Source organism: Parasteatoda tepidariorum, chromosome 8, assembly GCF_982258835.1.
Source record: "Parasteatoda tepidariorum strain Cologne lab strain chromosome 8, Ptep-v5.0, whole genome shotgun sequence".
Lineage (NCBI taxonomy): Eukaryota > Metazoa > Arthropoda > Arachnida > Araneae > Theridiidae > Parasteatoda > Parasteatoda tepidariorum.
This window is the reverse complement of record NC_141762.1, coordinates 4,870,398-4,896,318: the sequence shown is the minus strand read 5'-3', so window position 1 is coordinate 4,896,318 and position 25,921 is coordinate 4,870,398. Positions and strand designations below refer to the sequence as shown.

General features: G+C 29.9%; 1 protein-coding gene across 4 annotated transcripts in view; it reads right to left on the bottom strand.

Annotated features, from left to right (window-relative positions):
- Nucleotides 1–2,302: 2,302 nt before the first annotated feature.
- LOC107456308 (uncharacterized) overlaps nt 2,303–25,921 on the bottom strand; it is a 43,971-nt gene continuing 20,352 nt past the window's right edge. For all 4 annotated transcript variants that reach the window (XM_043051866.3, XM_043051867.3, XM_043051870.3 and 1 more), the window contains 10 exons: nt 24,614–24,693; nt 21,394–21,428; nt 18,879–18,961; nt 16,334–16,373; nt 15,163–15,243; nt 9,019–11,862; nt 7,163–7,348; nt 5,541–5,714; nt 3,439–3,519; nt 2,303–2,635 (listed from right to left, as the gene is read on the bottom strand). In XM_043051866.3, coding sequence (XP_042907800.2) covers nt 2,436–2,635; nt 3,439–3,519; nt 5,541–5,714; nt 7,163–7,348; nt 9,019–11,862; nt 15,163–15,243; nt 16,334–16,373; nt 18,879–18,961; nt 21,394–21,428; nt 24,614–24,693 — 3,804 coding nt within the window. In that variant the 3' untranslated portion in view covers nt 2,303–2,435. The remainder of the gene's footprint in view (nt 2,636–3,438; nt 3,520–5,540; nt 5,715–7,162; nt 7,349–9,018; nt 11,863–15,162; nt 15,244–16,333; nt 16,374–18,878; nt 18,962–21,393; nt 21,429–24,613; nt 24,694–25,921) is intronic.

Genomic DNA, 25,921 nt, shown 5'->3' with positions numbered 1-25,921 from the left:
CAATTAATCCCACATCAATATTTGAAAAATTATATTATATAATAAAAAATAAGTTTTCGTGTTACATGTTAAATTTTGTTTTTTGTAAAAATAAAAAAAATTTCTCCCATAATCATAATAACTGACCAGACACACAGTAGAAACATGATTTTTGAATTTTTAAGTAAATAAATATACTTAATATTTTTAGCTAATATGCATGAAATTTTAACAAATATTAACCAAAAATATTTATCAATAGCGCCCCAATGTTTGCATTTGCTTTTAAAAGTGATCAACATTTTTTAGGTACACAATTCTATTCCGAATTAAGTCATATACTTCTTCATCACCACGATAGCCCTCAGTTGCCTTAACTACATGTAATTTCTAACGTTTCCTATCCATGTTGACTCCTCTCGAATTTTTTGATTTCAAGACAATGCCTGAAAAATGTAAATGGAACCTAATATGCCGTGCAATTGAAAAACAAACGCAAGTGCTTCACGATTTATTCCGAGAAAAGTGGCTTGACAACTTTTCTCCTTCTGTTACTAATGCTGTGAACGCTAAAATAAATTTTTAAAAAAGCTGATAAAACAAAATTTATTTCTTAAAACTTTTTTTCTTTTGCAACATGTAGCTCATCTGTTAACGATGACAAATATATAAAAATCCTCAATTTTGAATTTTTTGTCACTTACGCTGATTTTTCAATTGCAGAGCAATATGTTGGTTATTCTTGATTTTTTCCTTTCAATTTTTTTGTATCTAACTTAAATAGAAATTATTTCATAATACTTACCTTCATCATTTAATTCAATCAGCTTACTCAAGTTATGTAATATTTCTCGCCATTTGGCAGGAAATGTCGTATTCAGCAAGGTCAAACTCAAATTATCTGCCAATCACAATTCTTTTAATTTTTAAAAATTATGAAAGTAACCATTTTGACTCTTTGCCCTTCAAGAATCATGTTTTATCCCGCTATGCATGGGTTCCAAGTAGCTTTTGTTTTTTTACCACCTTGTATCAGTCTTGGTGTAAAAAAAACTGCTTTAAAATTATCGCATTTTCAAAACGTAATTTACACAAGATATAATAGTTGTTCTTAAGGGATTAACTTGAATTCACAGGTGTATGTCTCCATGCCAACAAAGCTTTTTACTGTTCTAGTCATATGTCTGCTCTTGGAGCCTACAAAATTAAAGAATCATATTGATCGTATGACATTGAACTATATTGCTCATTTAAGTGGATACATTTAAAAAGTGTGAAAAATTCAAAATAAAACTTTAAAAATTATAATTAAAGGTAATAAAATTTTTCCATCTTAAAAATTATTATTTTTTCAATATCTAACATAGTAGTTTTGATTTTTCCTTTTTTTTTGGCAACATAGAGTAAGATATATGATTTAGTCAAGAGGTGAATGATTATTAAATGCTAAGGAAAAAAATAAAGCTGGAAAATAAAGAAAAAACGAGGACAATGCACAATAAAATAATATATTTTAGGTGAATTGAAATATGTATTTCAGGTTAAAAAAGTTTTTTTTTATAGTTGGAATAAGCAGAAGATGTAACTGGAATATATATCACTCTAAGAAATTCATTTCTTAGAGTGACATATACAGTATACTTTTGATATCTCGAAGTTGAAGCGACGCTAAAAAAATTTCGAGATTAAAAAATCAGAACAAAATATATTTTAAAAAGTAGAAAAAAATATTCTGAAATATTACTCTAAAAAGTAGGGTCATGAAACATACGAATAACTGTGTAAGACCAAGGGGAAAAGTATTTGTTTTGACATAACAAGGTTTTCGGGATAATGAAGTTCAGGACATCGAGAGTATACCGTATATCAGAGGTGATTGTGAGCTCAACTCAAAAATTTCTTGAGTAAAATCGTTAATGACGCATTTCAAAAAATTAATGTCTTTATAAATTTAAATCATTGATATTTTCATAACATGAAATTCTAAACAAATTATATGCACCGTAATTTAAATGAATAATTATGTATAAGTTTACTTTTATCTCTAATCACATTTATCATTCTACCAGAAAAAATATTTACAAATGAAAGAAATGCCAAGTATAAATTCCAGTCCTAATATTTTTAAATAAAATATACAAGAATTTTTATACATAAATGCGATCCGTTATTTCTCGAAACTTCTGGACCGTAGATTTCCTGAAACTTTCGGATCGGGGTTAGTAAAAAATCAGGAAATTTGGATTTTTTCCGGAGCACAATCATCTCTGAGATATAAAAAATCATGTTGTTGAGGTTAAACCGAATTTACAACAAAAAAAAGTTATAATGGATGAAACAAATATTTATTTAGAAACAAAAACAACAATGAATTATACAGGTTAATGAGAAAACAAAACAGAAATATATATATATTATGTGCAAATAAATGGTGTTGTATGTACACAGAAATTTCTTTACAGAACTTCGGAATCCAGAAATTCAGGATTATCGTTCATTAATCTCCTCTGAAACAGTCTTTCTGCGTATTCCACATGATCGGTTTTGTGCTGTATTTGGCTGATCCAATCCGTCAAATATTCTGGTAGAAGCTGTTTCTTGTGCAAAAGGAGTTTGATTTGAGCCATGGCGGCAGAGTTCTTCACAAATTCATTTGCTGAAAACAAATTCGATTTTAATAACTATATGACCTAGAAATAATAGCCAATTTGAATAATCAATCAAAGAAAAAAAAAAAGGTGGGAGCTGTTTTGCATTGATCACCGTCATTAACTAAAAAATAATGAGGAATATAACAACACAACATCAATAAAAGATTGAAAAAGATCAAATTGTTATAAGCTTTCAGTATAAGAAAGCTATGATGGTTTAAGATACTTTTTCAAAAATGTATTGAATAAGGAATTAAAACTGCATACACAGAAAGAATTTTTGTAGACTGTACACATGCTTTTGTATGTTTATTAATAATAACTAAAACAACAAATATTCCAACAATATTTTCAGTCTGTTTCACAAGGCTATCTCAATGTTTTTAATTTAACCATAGAAGTGGGATGTAAGTACAGCACACACACTCTGTAGGATAATCATTGTTCCCAGAATGAAACCATGTGACTGGAGGGAAAACTGGTAGGGAAATTTTCTACCTTTCATTTTTCCTTGTTATTTTAATAGAAGAAGAAAAAAAAGTCAATGCAATAATTAAGCAAAACATTTTAAAATATGGTGGTTTCAAGTGCTGTACTTGAAGCAAGGTGGACACCGAAGATAAAATCAGGATTTTACCCTATGACCGCCTTTAGTTACTGAGTCTCTTACTATATAAGATACTATGTTCACAGTTTTATGCTATTAGTTCGAACTAAATTGAATTCATTAATGCATCTGAGAGAAAAAATTTTGCCATCCTTTTCTGGAAAAGTAAAGTTAAGTTATAGAAACAAAATATCAATCTACCTTCATCTGATTCATTATTAAAAAATTCTTCAAAAACTTCATGAGGATCTTCTTCATTTGGACAATAATAACAAATATCAGCTGCAAAGATTAAGTTTATGTTAGAAGACTTATAAGGTGCAAACATTACATAACACAATATAATTGAAATAAAAAATAACTACATGTTAAACTGAAAAATCATAATGTGTTATATTATGATTTATATAATGTACTTTCAGTATTGTTAATATAATTGCAATTTGTTTAGTAAAACTAAAAAATTACCATAAATCATTACAGCCCTGATTATAATAAGGTTGTTGTAGAGCTTTAAGTTTATTTGAAGCAAATTAATTCGGGTGTGTGCATCTCATATGTTAGGTGTTACTGTTTCTGAATGGTCAGCGTCGCACATGCCATGCTATGAAGAAAAAAATTGCACCACTGAAATTGAATTTGTCGCTACTTACACATCTCTTTAAATCCCACAATTATTTTTGTATTTCTGAATATTGCTAAGAGATGACTCAACTAGTCCTACTTTTTTCACGTTTTTGCAGTGTGATTTCCCCTTTTGAATTTGAATAAAAATCATTTTGTACTTTCTGTTATTTCGCTTTCATTAGTGTTGCTTGTCAAAATAGTTATGATAGTTTTGAGATAAACGTGATTTTTACTCTGTGATGACCCGAGACTGATTGCAAAGCTATTTTAACAGTAAAGTTTGGAAAATTATTGGGTCCATTGCAGGGTAAACTGGAGATCAGTGGACGGGACATCACCACCAATATGTTAAGCAAGAGACTGCTTACTCCAAAAAATATTTTGCATTTTCGAATTTAGGATCGAACATATATTAGTTCAGTAACAAAAAAAATTCTGACAGAAGGAGTTAATCAAGACCCAGTACAATGTTGTATTTTTCTTGTTTCAGGTTTTCTTCTTATATTCAGAGACTTACTCTCTACTTAAGATTTGGATAGAAAGTAGTGGCCATTGTTTAAATATCTATTTATGTATGTATCTTGATCTATTACTGAAAGTTCTGTGGCTAAGGAAAGTGAACTGGAACTATAAATGACCAATATTACTGTCACTTATAAACGAAAAGAAAGTGCTGGTCATCGCCTAACTATCTCTTCGTGAATGTCTCTTGGTTTGTCACTCAAAGCCTCCTAGCTAAAGGAAAGTGCACTGGAACTATCAAGGATAACAGTGAGTTCAAACTAAAGTAGTAATTGAAACTTATTTGTTGACTTAACTGAATTGTTGCATGGTTCTCAGTGGTTTAGAAGTCAATAAATATTTTTTTTCTTTCCATTTTATTTCGAGTTCAGTTCACTTACCCCTTCAAGTACCAATTCTCTTAAGCGATATGATATATAATTCTTCACAAAGATACTTTTGCAATGATTTCAATTCTTTCTCTATATATTTCTTACTTAACACAAAGACAGGCACGAAGCAATGTAGAACATAAGCAAACTAACTATGCATCGAAGTAGTCAGGTGCATAAAACAAAATTATATCACATGTTACAATAAAATACAGACAAATAATAAAGCAAATTCAATGTGTGATACAGCACTGTATTTAATTAACTTGTTGTTAATTAACATTCAAACTTATGTATAGAAATCTAGCTTAACATTGACACACCATTTTGTCCATTGACAATCAGCTGGCGTTGACATCATATGTCACATAAGCAAGTACCCAATTGATATATATATACCCGATAATCATTTTAAAATGAATATCATGATATTGAATTTAGATAATAATAAAATATAAATGAATGATATACATGATTAATAATAAATATCATACCATAACTCCCTACAAAAACCTAGTTTTAGACTTGCACATCATTTCACTCCCTTTTCTATCTAGAAAAATCCATTCATAGGCTGGGTCAGCTTTTAATTATCCTACTTCTAATAAGGGAAATATGTCTTCCCACGACGTAAGAAAAAGAAAATCATTCCCAATAACTTTATTTAAACGAAAGAATTCATTTCTCATAGAAAAAAAAAGCATACATTTTTACAGATTTTAATGAATTCATTAAATCTATCATCTTTATAAAAACAGTGGAACAAGTAAAGAGAATGTTTACCATAGAGCAGGCAGAAAACACTGAAAGCTTTTTCGTTCAATTCTTGTTCAGAGAATTTCACCAGAAGTGGTATGATGTGCTCATCAATTAGTACCTCTTTTGCCCAATTCCATCCTTCAACAGCAGTGAACACTACTAAAGGTGTGGTCAGAAGGTACTCATTCTCGAAGGACCCTGTCGAAAAATCGACGAAAGTCATCGACATATTATTATTAAAAATGGAGCAGAAGGAAAAGTCAAATGGCATTTTCGTGAGCATTAGGATACAAAGAAATAATATGATCAATATTAATTAGAAAACGTTTTTTTTTCTACCAAAGGACATTATTGTTATGAATAGTGGCCAAATATTTGTTAGTGACAACTGTTGAAAAAGGGATCAACCAGACAATGAGAACTAATGATTGAATCGTTATTAATCCATCACATTAAAAAAGAGATTACTCAGTGGGGCAATTTGAAATTCATGTGTTATAACATCCTAAAAAAATAGATATTTTAAAAACCGGATGGAAATCGGTTCAACCACTGTGAATAAAATGATTGAAAAGGCATGTGGAATTTATGTAAGAGTGTAAAGCATATTTATTTATTTTTTAAAAAACTTTTTGCCCATAACTTTGACAATTCCATTAGTGTAAGAAAGACATCTAAAAACTAGATCCCCTGATCAGTCTAGATCTGCAAGGTAATATTGCAGCGATTCTGTTTACGCTCTGATTTAGTGAAGGCACAAAAAAACTTGTATTACATCTTTAGGGACTTCTTTTTCTGGTTCTCCATTGACAAAATATTTATGCAGACAGAATTAAACCAAACTTTAAAAAGAAAAGAAAAACTTTTTTTTTTACCTACAATAAAAGTAGAAGAAAAATATTCAGAGTACAAAATTACAGGGCTACGGCTACTTTTTTTTTTTCATGCTAGAGTTTAATCAGTTCTAATAAAAAATTTCGATTTCAAATTTAACTCGCTCTTTTTTTTTCAAATTCCCTTTTTTTATTCACCAATATATGGAGTCATTATATTGATATGTGCATATTATTAGATGGATAATGAGGCAGAGAATTTATTACCAGCTCAATATTATAGATCCTATTTTTTTAATTTGAAAATTTAAAATGTTTTAATACAAGGTTCCCATACTTATATCAAAGCAAAAGTTAAGGACTTTAAAAATAGTCGTTTATCGTAATAAATATATACATGTACCCTCAAGTAACAGTGACAATGATTCACTTAAAAAAAATAAAAAATTATATTCCATTTATTGATATAATTGTATCATCTCCTCCATTTATTTCTTTTAGAATGCTCTACTCTTCACATGGGGTTTCAATCCAGGAGAAAGGAAGAGTTTTTTTTTAGTGAAAGAAAAGCAAGCTTCTCTTTGCATGTAGTCCCCTTTATACTCATCATGATTCTTTTTATCTCTAAAAAGGCTGTACCCTCTATCCAAGGTCTCACCTCAGTTAGTTTTAAATATTCTTGAAAGACTAAAAAATTGTTGAAATTAACTAGTGATATCAGAAATTAAAGACCTTGAAGCAAAATTAAGTACTTTTTAAAGTCTGGGGAAATGACTGTACTGTTATTTTAGGTGAAAGATTAAAGAAAATTACCTGTGACACACTTAGTCTCTAAAGTCTGAATCAAGAAGGTAACCATCTCATTGATTTGGTAAGGAAACTGTGCTGACAAGAACCGAGACAAGATATTACTGCAGTGCTTCCATTGGGTATCATTCAATGATGCAGGTTTCGTCCGCGTTCCATAAACAATAGCCGAGTGAAATATTATTTCCTCATCTGAAACAAAAGATTAATTAGATATTAAAAAGTACAGCATTTTAAGCTAAATAAACTTTGTAGAAACTGAAAATGGGTGAAAAAAACTTTAGATTAAGAACTAATTGTTTGATTTGCTTATTAAATTTATATATTCAAAGCTTAATATTAAAAATAAATAAAACATTAATTATGCTACTTGGGAAGCTACTATAGAGAAAATAGAAAAAAAAGGAAACATAATTTTTTTATTGCCCATAATTTTGTTATAGATGAAATGTCTTAGTGAGTTGTAACTTTAATAGTGGCAACTGTTAATTTAGAACTGATACAAAAGCGATACATGCTACTGTGCGGCTTTGAGGAGTACTTCTCTAGACTAAAAGTCTGAGGCTGTCTGCTGCTATGGTAACAAGCGAGAGCATACCTCTAATGGGGGCGAAATGGAGGAAATAAGGTGCTGATTGGTTTACTCGTGCCGACCTATGCCATCATTAAGACAAAACTATTCACCTTACACCCCTATTGAATGTGACTTTTCCTCATCACGACGCAAGGCGGGTGTCTGGAGGGGTTTTGCCTGAAATCTTTTACTGACTTTAAATCTAAATGCCAGTATTGAATTGTAAAAATCATAGGATACTTCAAGCAGCGCCTGTTTTGTTTTTTGATAAAACGGAGCAGTTTATGGACTGAAGAATCTCTGGAACAAATACTACTAAGTGGTTTCCTCATCCTGATAGGAATCAAGTCAAGCCACAAGGGCTTAAAACCAGTTCAGTTGATGATACAGCTACTCTTCTCCTTAGATACCTTTTATCTATTATTTTATACAAATTCTGAAGATTTCTTGATAATCTTTGATGACACTATCTGCTGTACGATCCCAAGCACATCCAATTTTTATTCAACTCTGTTGTTTTTGTTACAAAAACATCATAACAGCACTGCATTAGATCAGGCTAAAGCGAGTTCTTCTCTAACAAGTGTATGATGTTGGAAGGGAGATTTACAGGCAGTAAATAACTAATGTGTGATGATATAAGTGACACTATTCAGTTTGGTTGCGTCTCTACAGCAGTGTTGCCCCTATTTAAGTTCCAGCGTTCACATACACTTTGTCCCAAAGCCACCATAATTTTGTGTAATGTCTGGGCACAAAAGAACTGTTAACAAACATGCATATTAAAATAGAAATCAGTTATTCTACGCATGTACTACAGCACATTATCAATATTTGAAAATAATCACTGTTAGCAGTCACAACATGGTGCTGCCTGAGGAGGAAATTAAAAGACTCCTGTGCAAATATTTCAGTTGGAAATGACTGAAAGGCAGCAGATAGTGTAAACAGGATATTATATGCTGAAAAACTTCCTTACTAATTCTGAAACTTGGTGAGAATAAATTGTTTGGTTTACAAAGCAGCAAACAGTGCAATTCTTTTTCTCCTTAATTGATTTTTCAAATCAAAAGACATTTTTGCAATACCTAGCATACACCAAATTAGTGTGTAGTCTTTAAAACTATTTATATATTATATTTTATTTTTAGCCATAAATGACTTGTAACCACATTTTAAGATTAAACTGCATAAAATTTTTTGAACATTCTCATCACCTTTGTTTTAATCTAAAGCCCTTAAAAATACATACATTTGTAATATGAATGGAATTAAAGTAATAAAATACCTGAAACATTGCCCACTGAGAATAGTTCTTTCCATACACCTGCCACTGAAGCAATGAGATAGGGTGCGAATTTGTGTTGGAGTTTCAACAATTCACTGCACAACATTAACGGACGATTCTTGTCATCCAGGCACCTGCATATTTCTGTCAGAACCCTACATAATGAGCTTAGTCCATAAATTTGCAATGATTCTTTAGTGACTATTAGTTCATATGCAGTGTTTACGACGGATAGTAAGAGGCCACGCAGATGTGATTTCTTTTTCTTGCTTACCTGAAACAATGCCTGAACTAGACATTTTTCCGGCAGAGGGATCAAAATGCTTTCATCTTCTGACATGAAATAGTGGAGCAGAGGATTAGCCCTGGACCCAACAACATAACTCAAAACTTGATATACTGCGTCTTTCGATCCCGTGGCATTATTAGGATTGATAATAGCATTCACTAAAGTATGTTGATTTTGTTTAAAGTGCATGCCAGTAAATTTCATTTCGTTGAGAGACCTAAAAGCAGCAACAATGGTCGTAGCAATATCAACTATTTCAGAAGTTTGCTTCATTTTCCTGGGACATTTCTTTACCTGTTTCTTCTGAAGAGGTTTCTTCTTTTTAGGTTTTTTCTTTCTTTTTGCTTCTGTTTTAATTGGAGAGTTCTCAGTACTGTCAGAAACAGAAACATTTTGTTCTACATCTTCAGCTATCACCAAACTGTGATCGCTTTCGAGACCATCGTTGCCGTTTAGACAATTCGGCACTGTGTGACCGTTGGTCACAATAGTTAGAACCGCACCAGAGGTTTGGGCACTCGATTGACTCACGGCAACTCTATCATTATCAATTATAACATTATTATAGTCATTATTAAAGGTCTCTTTTGATGGACTTTCAAGGCAAGATGATGCAAGCTCATTACTAGCTTGTAAAGCATCGGCTTGTCGTGAAACTGAATCATTCTTAGCTTCGCCAACGTAGTTTTGAGTGTCCTCTAGACGAGACAAGTTGTTTTCGAATAAACCTCTTGAAACAAATGTACTAGGATTAAAAGGACTGACCTGTATGTCAGAGAAATCTATGTCATTATTGAGTTTATTATCAGTTTGTGTATTAAGCAAGTTAGCAACATCACACAATGGATCATCGTTTGATGATTTTTCTACCTCACTCGAAACCGAAATCCTTGTTTCCTCGGAATTTTTATTCACGACACATGGCACTTTAAAAAGGTGAGAAGTCTCACCTTCATGCGTTGCTACGTTCAACTCAGTTTGAATATTTGATGAAAAGCTGTCTTGGAGTGAGCTTGGTGAATTATTTTCTGGAGCGGAGTTGCAAGTTTGCATTTCACTGCGCTCCACCTTTTTTGATTCATCCTCATTATTACTATCAGGGCACTTATTCTTCTCCTCAACCACTACATTGTTTTTTTCCCTTTCAAAATCAGAAATTTTCCTTTTTTTCATAACTTTTCTATTTTTATTATTATCTTTTGCAGTAGAAAGATGAAACAAATCCTCTGCATTCTTGATTTTCCTTGGCCGTTTCTTGCGTCTATTGGGGGCTTTATCGTCATTTGAAGAAATTTTATCACAAACAGCAGTTGATGGTTGCTCGAGACCATCCATTTCCATAGACCCCTCATCGCATGCCATATTAGAAGAAATAACTTTTAACTGACGAGGCGAAACTCTGACAGACGGAATAGTGACACGTTTCTCGGTGGGTGAAACAAATGCTGAATAAATTTTTCCACTGCGGCCAATATCATTGAGCGTTTTCTTCTCGTGGCACAAATTGTTTTTACTGAAAGGCACCCTCTCATCTTGAGAGAAGCTATTTTGCTGTAAATTAAGACTTCCTTTTTCATTCTGAGAAGAACTGTTAACAGGCTTCTGTACTTTCTTATCAAGTTTTATTTTCTTCGGAATTCTCAGGCTTTCACTGTTCACAAAGTCTGTTCCGATTTTCTTTATTCCTACAGCACAATTTGTGGCAGTTACAGTTTCTAAACTATTCGATTCGGGGGTGAGTTGGCTGGATAAACTCTCTGCCATTTGGGGTGTTGTGGATGAAATAGGCTGAGACGAAGCTGGAGACAGTGAATTATTCCTTGAGCAATCTGTTTGAATCTGTGCACTAGGCATAACAGTACAAGACACTTTTCGAGTGTTCATATCAAATGACAAATGTGTGTCATAATTAGCACTAAAGTCCAATTTCAGAGAACCGTCATGATTAAGCTTAGATGATATCATGTAAGGACTGGGGCTCGGTGATGATGTTGAGAATAGACTCGGGTTCGGCAAAGAAGGCGTGGCACATGCACGACTCATCAAAGGTGGCTTTTCCACCGGTTCAACATTCTGAACTTCAAAGCTTTCTGACTGCTGATGAAAGAAATTTAGTTTTTTCCCCGCAAATACTGATGACTTTGTTGGTTCAGATTTAAGAAGTTTTGCATTTTTAGGGGGTGGTGTGGGTGGGAGAGGAGAAATAGGATCATTACGCACAGAAAGTTGTTGCCTGAAGCTGTTAAGTTCATTATAATCTTCGGAGACGAGGTCTTCGATAACGTCTTTGTGTGTTTTCATGAAATAATTCGAGCCATACGATCTCATATTAGAAGTAACACAGTTTTCTGGATACGATTTCATGTTGGAAGTAACACAGTTTTCTGCAGAAGTATGGACAACTGTTGAGTAGTGACTTTGTTGTCTCTCAGTACTACTTCCAGGAGAACTAACCTGGTCTGAAGAATTGGGATTTCTTTTGACACTATGAGAACCATTTGAGGACTCCACTGTTTCAGTTTTCAATCCACACAAGGACACTTTTATATTTTCACCTGTAAATAAAATGCAAACCTTCAAATACACATATTATAAATTTACTTGTTAATTTTAATGAAAAAGATATAATAAAGTTTCTTTAGGGATTATTAGTAATCATCTAACACAATTACTATGTTGAAACCTCAAAGTAAAGATGAAAATAAACTGTGGGAGAAGGTGCATAGACAAATATTTCAACAAAAAATAAGCACTTTTTAAGCAAATATTTTTGAGAACTATTATACATTAACAAAAAGCAAAATAGTTTTTAAAGACTTTACACAATCATGATAAAACAGCTAGTTTCTGTTAAAGAAATCTCTTCTAGATAATATTAGCCACCATAAAAAGGTCGAGAAATTTTGGGGTTAGATTTCAGAGGGTGGAAAATGAAGCCTGATATTGAGAATATATTGCAAAATACAGCGGAATTGCACATGAGAGTGCTAGAATCTCACCCGAACAAAGCTCAGTATAAGCAGATGCGAACCCGCAAGTATTTTATCAAACATGTAAAATGATTGGAGCTTTCATACGTTATAAACAGCCAGTACGCCAAACTGCATTCTGTTTGAATGAATTGTGAAAACTTTGAAAGAACAATGGGAAAACCACGCTTTTGCTTTTTACATGATGAGCATCTTTAAGGGCTTTTAAAAAATGAGAATCGAAAATAAACACCTTTAAGCACACACTTTTTAAAAACGAATTTCATCTCCAAAATTCGAATCAATTGAATCTCCAAAATTTCATCATTACTCTTAGTCTTTCTATCTTTTGTAGCAATCCATTTTCATAAGACATGATAATTTAAAGAATTAACAATGCTGGTAAAAAAATGTTTGCAAGAATGTAACAATAATACAAGATGCTCTCCCATTCAAACAAAGAATACGTTGACAAATTCCCCTCCCGCGAATAGTCTCTTACAAAACAAGGATCAACGAAGTATGATTCCTTCTCCTCCTTCCTTCTGTTGCAGGTGTGAAGAAAAAAAAGGGGGAAAAAATATCAAATTCATTCTCCACAACGAATGAGTGAGTAAAACACTATCTTGTAGGCCAAGTTTATCCCCACTTTCAGCTGAAGGTTAACTTTATAATCTTTACTCTTGGAAATATACGATTTTCGACATTTAGAGATGTTCGGGTAAATTAATGCAACTTGATGAGCAGGTATATAAGAGGAATGTGTGAACTGCTATATTTAGGGGAGAGTCGGGTAGCCCCGCCCACTTAAGGAATATTGCTTATATTTCTGTATAATATTAAGTAATAATCAATATTTTTGTATGTTCCTATTGTTTTATCATATAATTAAATAATGTAAAAAGAATAAACCAAAAAAAGAATAGTTTAACTTAAAAAAATAATTTTCTTAATTTCATGACTACTGTATTCAACATACTTTCAAAACTATTGTTTACCATGTTACCAGCAGCATAAATACTTGAAACTTTGAAAGTAATCTTTTTTTAATATAACAATTAATGTCCGATGGCCCATTGACTTGAAAAAATATTCTATACATTTGGAATTGACAGTGGGTGGGGGTACCCGACACTCCCCTAACATTTATTTTAATAAATTTTAGCTGTTAAATTATTTGATTTATTTATAGCTTGGGTGATATAAATTAATTATAAGAGAAATAATGCGTTTGCGATCATTTTATGCTTTAATTTTGCACAAAACAATATTTTTGTGCATTTTTTATTTCTATTTCTTAAAATTTATTTTAAAAAATCTTAGCTGTTTATCATTCGTCGATAGGTTAAAATTTCAGAAATTGAAAATTATTGAAAAAGAAACGGGATGCATTCGTGATTGCTTTGTGTAGCACAATTTTCAACAAATCATCATTTATTTTATTTTATTATTATTAATATTGTAATAATTATTAATATTATAAGGATTTTTAGCTGTTTGATTATTTGCTTTAATAAATTAAGTATTTCAAATCAAATTAAGATAAAGGAACATGATGAGATCGTGACTGTTCTTCATTATCATCATAGTTTGCCAGACAGCCCAATGTGGACCAATACCTTCTTCTGAAGATATCTCCGTAATGACTTCTGATTTATCTTTGATCTCCAATTCTTTTCATCAATTGCAAGAAAATCATACTTCACCGAGTCAGCCCATCTCGACCTCAGCTTTCCCTGCTTTCTTGTCCCAATGGGTTTAAAAAGTAGCATTTTTTTCTTGTAATGTCATCACTCATACGAATTACGTGGGCCATCCAATTCATTCTATTTATTTTTATGTATTTAATAACATCAGGTTGTTTATAAATCTTGCATAGTTCAAAGTTAAATCTCCTTCTCCAGTTATTGTTTTCATTTACACCACCAAGTAAATTCCGCAAAATCTTTCTCTCAAATATTGAGATACAATTTTCCTCTAGTTTTGTCATTGTCCAAGCCTCAGAAGCATATATCAAGACTAGCCTGACAGGAGTTTTGTAGATTAAGAACTTTGTTTTCAAGATTTTTCTTAATGGTACTATTTTGCTCTTAGTAAGATTCTTTTAATCAATTTATTGTATTTTAAATATATTAAAGTTCTCAATCAGTTGGTTTACATAAAATTCGAGACTTTAAATCAGTATTTATTAACATAATGCGTTTGTGATTGTGTTGTGTTTGAATTGTGCACAATAGTACACTGTATAATTTTGTATACATTTGAGAAGTTATGATAAAAAATTGTTGAAATACATAATATCTGATTTTAAGATAGATGGCATATATTAATTTATTGAATAATTATTTAAATGATTTTTAAACATTTAACCATTTATCTTATATATAAAACTTGTTATTTGTAACAGATGCGTTACTCCGCAATCAAAAGCACAGTAAAATTTTGAGGGGCGCATCCAATGATGCAGCCTTTCCAATGAAAAACATTTCCTTTTTGGTCAGATTTTGCTGATGTGGCAAATCTCAGTGAAATCACAGAAATTAAAAAAAAATAATAATAATAAAAGATTCAGAATATCCAAATGCAAACAATTTTCTTTCTATGTCTTAACTGAAAGTACATAATTAGTAGTACAAAATTTCACACTTATAAAAAAAATTAGGAAAATATAATAATCAAATTTAGGTTAAAAAATTAGTTTTTGTAATTTTATTATTATGCAATAAGTAACTTTCTTTAACAAAAACTATTTTCAAGAAGTCAGCAATATCTAGTACAGTTAAAAACTATATAAATGTGTCTTTATTTACAGATTAAACACATACAGATACTTTGTTAAAAATTATTATGCAAATACAATTATTTAATAATATTTATCATGCATACCTTCAGAGCCTAATTCAGAAGTGGATATCTGATCATCTATTTCTTTTAAAAACTGTTCTTTCTTTTTTACAGTCAATAGACCTAGAATCGAAGAAAGTATTTAAAGAAAGAAGTCAAAGTTATCTATGAAGTATAGTTGAAATGTGCTTTTAATGTTATTTCAAATTACATAAAATTTAATGAACAACAGAGTTAAAAATGAAAACAGTCTAGCCAAAGTTTTTTAAATTTTTATTTTATTTTTATATCTTATTAATCACTTTTAACTGAGGTTTGCGAAAACCCACATTTTCAAGAAATAACCCAACCTACAAGGATTTTTTTAATGAAAAAACAAAATTTTGCTCACGGATAAGTGGTTTTTTTTTATGTAGGGTCCTACATGTACAGTATACTAAATATAAACATAAGATATGTTGAAAAAAAAATATTGTTCAATTATTACCAAAAGGATTTATAAAAGAAATGATAATAAAAATAACTATTCTAAGTCATTTTTTCCACTTTAAAAATGCATAATTACATGAAGTTACTGAAATGATTCCATGTTAAATGTAAAACAAAATGTTATGTGATTAGATTTATATTATAAATAAATACATAATTTGCTTTAAAGTTAATGGAATTTCTAAAGGTATCGGATAGATTCCTGAACTGAAATGCATATATCTTTTTGTAGCAAATGCTATGTTCATTTGCATTTTTTAATGTATGAATTCCTTATATGACCTACAATGCACAATAAATTATCTATTTTTATCTTCATTACACTTTTTGCTTCTGAAATTAATATAATAAATTTTTTGCTTCTGAAATTAATATAATAAATTATTGAAATTTATTATCTTTTTAAAAAAAAGATAATAAATTTCAACCATTTCTTTTCTAATCATTCCAAGCATAGAATTTACGATTATAATAAACATGCCGAAATGCTCATCAAATTGACTTAATAATTATGTTGAACTTTTATTGCGTTAGATCGTAATCTTGGCTACAAAACTGAATTGATTACAGATAAACCGTAATAGTCGGCACTTCTGCAACAGTAAGAATGTGTAACAGAAATGAATAAAGCACGTAAATAAAATTTGGAAAAAAAGAAGAAAAAAAGTCATTATCCAGACTTAGATAAAATTACACTTTTCATAACATTCATAATAACACTCACCATTCTTTGAGAGAGTTTCTCCCAATTCCAAGATCAAATGCTGAAATGAAAAATAAACTTTTAATCAACATTTACAAAATAAATATAGTGAAACCTGTCAAAAAGTTGACTTCTATTATCAAAACTGAATTTATGCTATAGAATAAAAGAGTGCAAAACCTTTTCAACCAGACTGCTAAAATAAGTCAAGTTTGTCTAGAACTGTTATTGCATGCTATTCTAAATCCTCCATTATAAATTGACCAAGTGATTTAATGTTATATATTAGAACTTCATTAAATGCTAACTTCATTAAGCTTTTTGAGAATTGACCATAGGTTAGTTCTGTAATATCAAACTTTTGGATCCTGCTCTATGCTGTTTTGATGATGTTGCTAGAAAACAGACTGAAAAGCTGTTCATCCAGCTTTCACCTTAAGAGAAGAGTGCAGATAATCCATTATTTTTTCTCTTTTTGTTATAAACGATTTTGTGTAGAATTCAAATTTTTTTGCCAATTTTTCATGAATGCATCCTTAGAAGCATCTTGCAGGTCATCAGAAAAAAAAAGAAAGAAAAAAAAGATTTTCTAACCAATTATTTAAATATTTGGATTATTCCAAGATTCAAAAGTTAAAGCTTGCTGGCAAAAATTCCACTCACAAATTTCGCAATTTAAGCTTCTATCAGGGTGCATTGTCAAAATTTTGAACAAAAAATAAGCACCTCTTAAGTTTTCAAAAAATATCATTAAACTCCTTATTCTTTAAAAAAATATAAGGAGATATTCCGTATCATCAAATACAATCGCCAAAGTGTCAAATAGATTTTAAACTTGCAAATATTTAAAAGAAAAAGCATGTCAATGTTAGTCTGGAGGTGGCTACGTATCAAGTTAGCCCGTTTCAGTGATGGTTTTTAATCTGCCAGAGATCACAATACGGAAATCTATCCAAATATAATTAAGATATGCGCACTAATAAAAAAAAATAGAATAGTGTGAAAACAATGCATTTGGCATAATTCGTGACAAAAATGGACACAATAAAAAAATATCTAATTTTGGAAAGGGGAACATTAAGGACTTTTTAAAAACATAGCAAAAAAGCAATTATAATATTTATAGCATAAAAGAAAGAGCTTGGAACAGCTGCGTGATGCCATAATAAGCATTACATATTTCCTAGCTTTTAAAATTTCTTTAATTTCATAAATTTTTTTTTTTCAATCATTCTCAATCAAATTAAATCAATTACTTAATTTTTATTACATTTTATAAGAAGGTAGTATAAATATTTCCTTCTTTTCTTAATAATCAATCTAATTTTATACTTCAATACATATGTATAACTCTTTAATCCACTGTCACAACTAAACTGAAAACAAAATCTATTTATAACTCTTTATTTCTTGCCACAAAAATGTTTCAGTTACATGGTTATACTAATTTTTACAAACTTTTTGTTAGACAAATAGAGGCTAAAAAGTATGAGGTTCGATTTTCGGTCGTCGATCTCATGCATTCAACTTGCCTCAGCGATGTCATGGTCTGCGGGGATCGGCCAGTTTATTTTCATTTGCTGTTGGTCGTTCTTGCGTGGATCATGATGTCACCCGTTATCTGTATTTAAGCTTCGGTTGAAACAGATCATTTGGGTATTCTTTCTTTTCTTTTCATCACTCTGTTTGTGACATTTTTTATTACTAATGTTTTTAAATAAACTCATTTCTTCAGAAACTTCGTTTCTCTTTCTTTTGAGTTGTTGACATACAGATATGATATTCTGAGAGAATCTCAGATGTCACTTTCAACGATAAGCTATAACCAATTGATTTTCAAATTTAATATTGTTTATGGGAGGTTGGCTTTGTTATCTTTCAATAAATCGCCAAAAATGTATCTCTTCCTGTGCTCCTAACTGTCTGTTGGGAACAATGCACTTGCTTTTAATTTTGAATTATTAGGGGATCAGACTAGGGGGTTGCAGTCTCTCAGTCCTAACCATTGAATTTATATTCTCTTTTAATTCTCTTGATCCCTTTGAGGGTAATAATTTTTTTATTTCATTATTTCTAAGTAACGCCATATTTTCTAAATAATAAATTAATTTTTCCACTAATGAATTTGTTTATTTTTCTTGGATAAATATCCCTCTTTCATAACAAAATTCTGATATATCTCACATAGCCAAAAATTATGCTTAAATTCTACAAAGTGACTACATCCACTATACGTAAAGAATTAGGACTAAACTGCCATGAAAAGCTGAGAAGTCTTTCCTTTTTAGAAAAAAAATGAACTAAAAAAAAAGTTTGTGTGGGCTTTGCAGAGAAAAAATTAGTTTGATCTGTTAAAAAAACGTATAAAGCGGGATTTTCTTAAAAAGTGGATATTAAATTCTGTGATATTTTAACAACGGCAATTTTTATGCACATTCAGAAAATGACTTAGGAAGCCAGACAACGTAGAAAAAGGACAATATGAAACCCCGATTCCATTGTATCATGTTGCAAATATATTCATAAACAATGTAATACAAATTTAAAAAAATAATAAAAATTTTACCCAAAGTTTTTTATTAGCAGACTTTATTTTCCTCGCATGACCATTCTTTTCTAAAATTTTCTGACTTGCTGATTCAAACTCAACTGAAACAAAAATCAAATATAAAATGGTACAGCTAAAAATTTTAAGTTACTTTTACCAATGTTCTTTTTAGTAAAATATTTAATGAATTATATCATATTAAACACTTGTATCAGCAAAGAATATGCATTATACTTCAGAAAAAGTCAATAGAAATATTTTGTAAAAATAAAGCTTAGTTTTTACGATGTGATGACTAATTGCAAAAATTAATAGCCTGTAAAAGTTTCATTTTTATGAAAAGCTTAAGTATTTTCAAAGTCTAAAATAAATATGTAATCAGATTCTTTCTGTCCTGTTGATGAAAAAAAAGTTTATATACTTGATTTAAGCATAGCAGTTTTACTATTATGAATTAATCAGCATCAGAGTATGAAAGTTGAAGAAATTCTTAAGCCAGAAATTATATAAAATATAATTATACAAAGATTATTTTTAAAAAAATAATTTAATAGAGCTTACCTACACTTATGTTATTTCTCTTAACTCCTTCAGTTTTTAAAATAAAATGATTTAATAAAAAATATTCTGATAAAAATGAAATAATAAAAAAAAAAATCTAATACAATAATAAAAGCAACATCTTAAGTTACATAACTCAATATAATAATAACTCAAGTCACGAAAGTTTAAGAAAAAATCAAAAAAATTTTAATTTCATTTTGTTACAGTTTTTTAAAAGGATAGACATTTGACCTAAGATAGAAAACTTTCACCTCTAGATATTAACTATGCTTTCAAAAGAACTTTGTCAAGAATCAGAAATATTTTTAAAATTATTAAGCAAGATCTGCTTCTAAGATAAAATTATACATACATTGCGTATAAATTTAAACATGTGTTGGGAACAACTAAAGCAAAGAAAACTTGAACAATATGTTAAGTCAACCAAATCAAGAAAAATAAAGAAGGTGAAAATAAGAACAGTACAAAATTTGATGTTGAAAGGAAACAAAAAGACTCATTTTTTTCTTATTTACTCAATATTTTTTATATACTCCAGGGATGAGACTGACTAAAAGGCAAAAAAGCTGAATTTCCACGCGAGCAAATCTTATGTGTAAGCAATCGTTTAATAATGAATTCCGGACAATTTAAGATAATAAATAACTATGTGTTGACATAAAATTGTGTACTAATTTATTAATATATGAATAATTACATCAACACTTAAAATTTAGTAAAAAGTAAAATTACCAATTGAAAAAATAAAGTTAGAAATTATATTTTCTTCAGTTCACATAAAGGAGACAATTATTACTTGAAAATCTGCCTAGTTTAGTACATTAAACTACTGAGAATATACATTTACATTCCCTTTCTTTTAATAAATACTATTACGTGATTTACAGCGATCTTGGATTCTGAAATCGCGTGAATATGAATCGCGATAATAGATTTCGAAATCACGTAAATATGGAACTCGATACTGGATTTCTAAAATCCAAAAATACAAATCATGCTGTGTAACTTTTAGATCGCGTAAATACGAATCACGATGCATAGTTTTTAAACATCATACAAATACGAAAATCAATGTTTGATATTACAACTGCAGAAATGAATCACAACATTGAATTTTAAACTCGTGTGAATACGAATCGCTACATAGGATTTTAAAAACATGTAAATACGAATCGCGATATAGAATTTTGAAATCTCGTAAATAAGAATATCAATGTGCGATATTTAATTTGCGTGAATAATTAGGTAAATACGAGAATCGATGTTTGATATTAAAATCACGTGAATAAGAATCAAGATATTAGCAGATTCCGGGCTTTGGATTTATCTGAAGTTTGTTTATACTGTTTTTGTTTAGCCATAATTAATAAAAAATTACAAGATTAATTGAGTGGGCAAATAAATATTTTCACTACAAATAAACCGTTTCTTTTCCTTCTTATTCTTACACACGCCACTTTTTTTCAACGTAGAAGCAGCGACGTCTGAATTACGAAAATACTAGCAATCTGGCGGGCGGGTAAAAATGCAAAAAATCTTATAAGATATTTTCTGCGCATAAAAGCGGAGAAAATAGTTAAAATAAGTAAAAATGTGGTAGGGTTGGAAACTATGTAGTTTAAATTTTCTGTTTAGATTTGAAAAACGGAAATAAATGTAATTATTTTATTTCAAGGGCTGAATTTGAAGAAAAATCTCAATATTTATAATTTAAAAAAAAGTGAAACTTTTAGAGAATTGGTGCTTTTAATAAAAAACAAAACATTGAAATTCTAGAGATTAAAGTGAAAAAGGCAGAAATCTGCTAAAAAGCGGAAAAATCTTATCCGTGTTACTCAAGCAATTGATTTGATATAGGATTTCAAATTTTTTACCTCTAATTATATTCAAAATTTGAATATTCAATAAGCAGATTCATATACTAGCAAGTATCAAGTATTAGAAAAGAAATCTAAACAAACATACATACTTTTCAATTTTCGGTGAGCTTTTTCTTTTGATAATCTGTAAGTAAAAACGAATATTAATAAAAGGTGTAAAATATTTATTCGAAATAGACTTATAATTCACGGTAAACTAATTGTTTTTATTACAAACTTAATTACAGATTGACATTTGACAGTTTTTCTTAAAAAAATATTTTGTACAACAGGAAGCTTTGCCAAATCCATCAGTCAAAGGAGCCATTCATATATTACTTAAGAACCCAAGGGAATTTTAACCCAAGGGGGCAAAGGGATTTGGCCAATAGATTATTCTAGAGTCACGATGGCTCAGGGGATAGAGAGCTTTCCTTCCAATGTGGTGAACCAGGGTGCGATATAAGTGATGGCTGGTCAATACGAATTCCGCACCCGGCTTGCACCGACCACTTTGGTGACGTGAAATATCCTCAGTGGTAGACGGATCATAGGTTAGAGTCCTCTTGCCGTCATGCTAACCGTGGGAGGTTCTCGTGTTCTTCCTCTCCATGTAATGCAAATGCGGGTTAGTTCCATCAAAAAATCCTCCACGAAGGCAAATCTCTCCCAATACTTGATCCAGGAGTCCCGTCATCTGGACTGGGTTCTAAATTACAAGGCTAAGGAGTTGAACATTAGTAGTGGTAAACCCAAAAATTGGGAAAGCTGTTCCACGACGGTTATAAAATAATAAAATAAAATAGACTATTCTAGAGCCGTGGTGTAAGGGATAGAGCGCTCACTTACTAATGAGGTGAAGCGGGTTTGAATCCCAGCAATGGCTGATAGATACAAATTCTGCATCTGGCTAGCAATGAAAACAGTGCTGAGATAAAATGTCCTCAGTGGTAGACAGATCACAGGTTAGGGTGTCCTTGCCATCAGACTAACCTTGGGGTTTTTCCTCCCATGTAACCCAAATGCGGGTTAGTTCCATCAAAAAATCCCACTAAGAAGGCAAAGTTTCTCTCAATACTTTATCCAGGAGTGTTATAAAATAGACTATTCTAAATCTGTGAAAAAAGTCTTTTTTTTGCAACCTGTTGCAACATGTGGTATAGATAAATGCCTTGCAGAATTTTAAACACCTTAAAAATTACCAAGTGTGACCACAACACTACACTAAAGGTTAAAAATATATTATATTTTTGCAAACTTTTCTCAAATATTAGAAAATTTCGGCAAATTATAAGATATTATACTTCAATAATTCCTACCAATAGGAATTATATAGAGTATAATTATTCATAAAATTTTATTTCTTTTTGAGTTACTTAAAGTTTTTTTGTAGAGTAAGTATCAGTCTTTAATGACACTCCATTATTACCAAAATAAATTTGCATTTACTTTTCATTAAGTGTGTTGTATATTAAAATCAGTAGCTAATTTCACATTGGGTTCAGCACAGTTATACTACTTTTAATGTGCACATAGTTACACATCAAATTGTTTAATTTTTAATTAGCATTTCATTGTTCAATTGTTTAATTACTATTCCATGCAGTTTAAAATATCATGAAAAGAGCATTTAAGTATTTATACATAAATAATATAACATGAATGAAATAATTATATGTACAAATAATGGTTTAAAACTGCTGAAATTTTAAACAAATATACTTAATTTATTATACTTGACAGATTTAGTTAATACGGAATTTTTACTTCGAAATATCCAGTACTAGTTTAAAAATAAAGTTTTATTCAAGTCAATACTACATACTGCACATTGTGTATTATGTAGTATGCACCCTAAACAAATTTTGATCTAACATTTGCATTATCCTATTCTAGGATTCAATCTTAATTGCTCCAAAATAAGCTAAATAATTTGTGATGATGATATAAATTATGAAATCAGATGAGAAACATAATTTTTCAGAATACCTAAGTTTCGAGAGATTTGGATTGCTGACACTAAAAATATCGGAAAGGGGGATAGCTAATACCTGGAGAATATATTCCCAACATTTTAGCTAAGAGAGCTTAATGGTAAGTCAGTTTACTCTTAATTGAATTTTTTGTTTTGTTCATTTCTCCAAATCTTAAGCTTTTAAGCAAATCGAACAATTTTTGTACACGATTACAAAATTCATTTGTCAAAAAATAATTCTATTTAAAACAAATCTTTAATAAGTATTTTATAAGGCTTAAAATCGTATCCAAATTTAAAAATCCATAAAAATCATTGTCTATAGTTAAATTTCAACTTGAATTTAATAAAAATATGCATTTAACAGTACTAGCACTAAAAGTTTTTTTCATTATGAGAACATTTTTGACTGGGTCATACAGAAAAAAATATTTCATAAAAAAAGTAAACGTCTGTTAGAATAAATTTAAAATCGTGTTTAATATAACAGTTTGAATTTCAACTTCCTGTAAAGTTTAAAGAGGGAGAGCCTCGTCGTTTCATTTTAAAAAACTCAGCTAAAAAAAGGGTGATATAAATGGCTTAAGCGAGCGATACGGATTACCACAGCACACTATCTGACAGGGTTTTCATGGTAGCAGTGCTTTTCTTCCACCTCAATTAAGGAATGCTTCTTTTACCTCATGGTGCCTTGAGATACTGGCATGCTCTCAGCTAGGCATGAGGAGGAAAAGTGTTCTTCATACAAACCGGGTGAGCAGCGAATTCTTCTATTGCATCATAATAACAATCCACAGGAGTGTCCCATTGCAAGTGGAAATGCGTAATTAACCAAGGATTCATTGTTTTTTTTTTATGGGGATAAATTTTTTTTTAAGAGGCAAGGATAAGAGTTTTAGAACTTGCATTTTAAAAATCATTTTGTGAAACAACCATTTTTCCTTAAGTTAAATTTGTGAAGGTACAGCTAAACAATGTATATTTGCCCTGGACAGACCCCTGTTGAGGGTAACTAAATTTGGACTGTCAAAATTTCAGATTGAGCACCAATATCAATAAACATAAAAAGAGCTTGGATTGAAAATCCCAATCTTTCAATCCTTCATATTGATTATTTTAAAATCACAATTGCATTTGTAAAAATAAAAATAAAAATTAAAAAAAAAAAGATGTTCTTATAACACACAAAGATCAAGAATATCAACAAAAATCTATAAAATTGGACAAAATATTTTTCTCAGGAAAATCAGGAAAACTACGAACCCTATATTGACAACACCTATGTTGTAAATGCAGCCTAAAACTATTACTCCTCGAATGCAGCCATAATAATTAAGAAGAAAAAATAAACTTACATATCTTTCCGTAATTCTTGTATTGCCTGATTAGCTTCATCATGTTTTTCTCTTGCTTCCAACAGCTGATTTAAACTAGCCTAAAATAATAAATAATATCATTATTATTCCTTACAAAAGCAATGATTGATTACATCAGGATGATAAAATATTTGATAAGTAATAATCAATGTATACCTTTCATGGCAAATTCTTTTTTTCCAACATTTAAAATTTAAAAGTTCAGAGAAAAGTGAATTCATGTAAACTAGAATAACGCCTGCATAGCTGCCAACATGCATAGGAAAAAAAATCCAGTAAATTTTAAGTAATAATATTAATTTCATTATAATTGTTGTATATTGTACTAAATGTTTTACACATAGAGAATTTTAGAGTCATCAAACAGGTAATCAGCAGGTTTTAAAATATTTTTTAATTAAAATTAAGGTAAAATAACAGATTTAAATTCTCAGAAATTTATATTCAAATGCATGTGCAGAAAAATTTTGCACAAAAATTGTTCAAATATTTATATTTTAAAAAAATTTTTTTTTTCTTTTTGATACTTAAGAAAATTAAAAGTTTATTACTATGCATTTTTGACATATAAGGCACATATAACTAATATTTATAAGGAACTCACTAGTTATTGTATAAATACAAACTTGATATAAGATACAAGTGTATAAAATTTTTTTTTTAATGTTATACCGAATATCTTTATTATCCAGTATGTTAGTTTGAATTTAAAAGTAGTTATATTTATGAATAATGATAAATATAATTCATATTGTTTATTGTATTTATTTATAATTATTATACTTATCATTTTAAAACAATTTTTATCTCTTAATTTTTTTTTCTCCACTTGTATTAAGAATACAAATAATGCATATCTTGAAAGCAAGAAGTAATTATTCAACAGCTGAATATTTAGATATTCAACAAAACTATATCGTATTCTGCAAAATGAAATTCACAAGTATTTGGATAAACTAAATTTTCAGCACAGTAAATGAATAGGCTGATTATACTGTAAATCGACACTAACTACTCTGTGTATTTAATAGAAAGCACTTAAATTTGTATTGTCTTATGTTAAAAAGATCATTAAGAAGATTTAAAAGAATATTAAAAAGATTTTTCTTTAAAAGAAGATGTCTAATGTATAAAACTGCTAATGTTTATCTTTAAAAATGTCTAATTTTTAGTATAATCTATACTATACACTAAATTTGGTTATAAATAAATTTCTTAATAATATCACTGCAGATTATCAATAACACATGAAAATGAATACATAATATTACAAAAGATGTGAGTTTT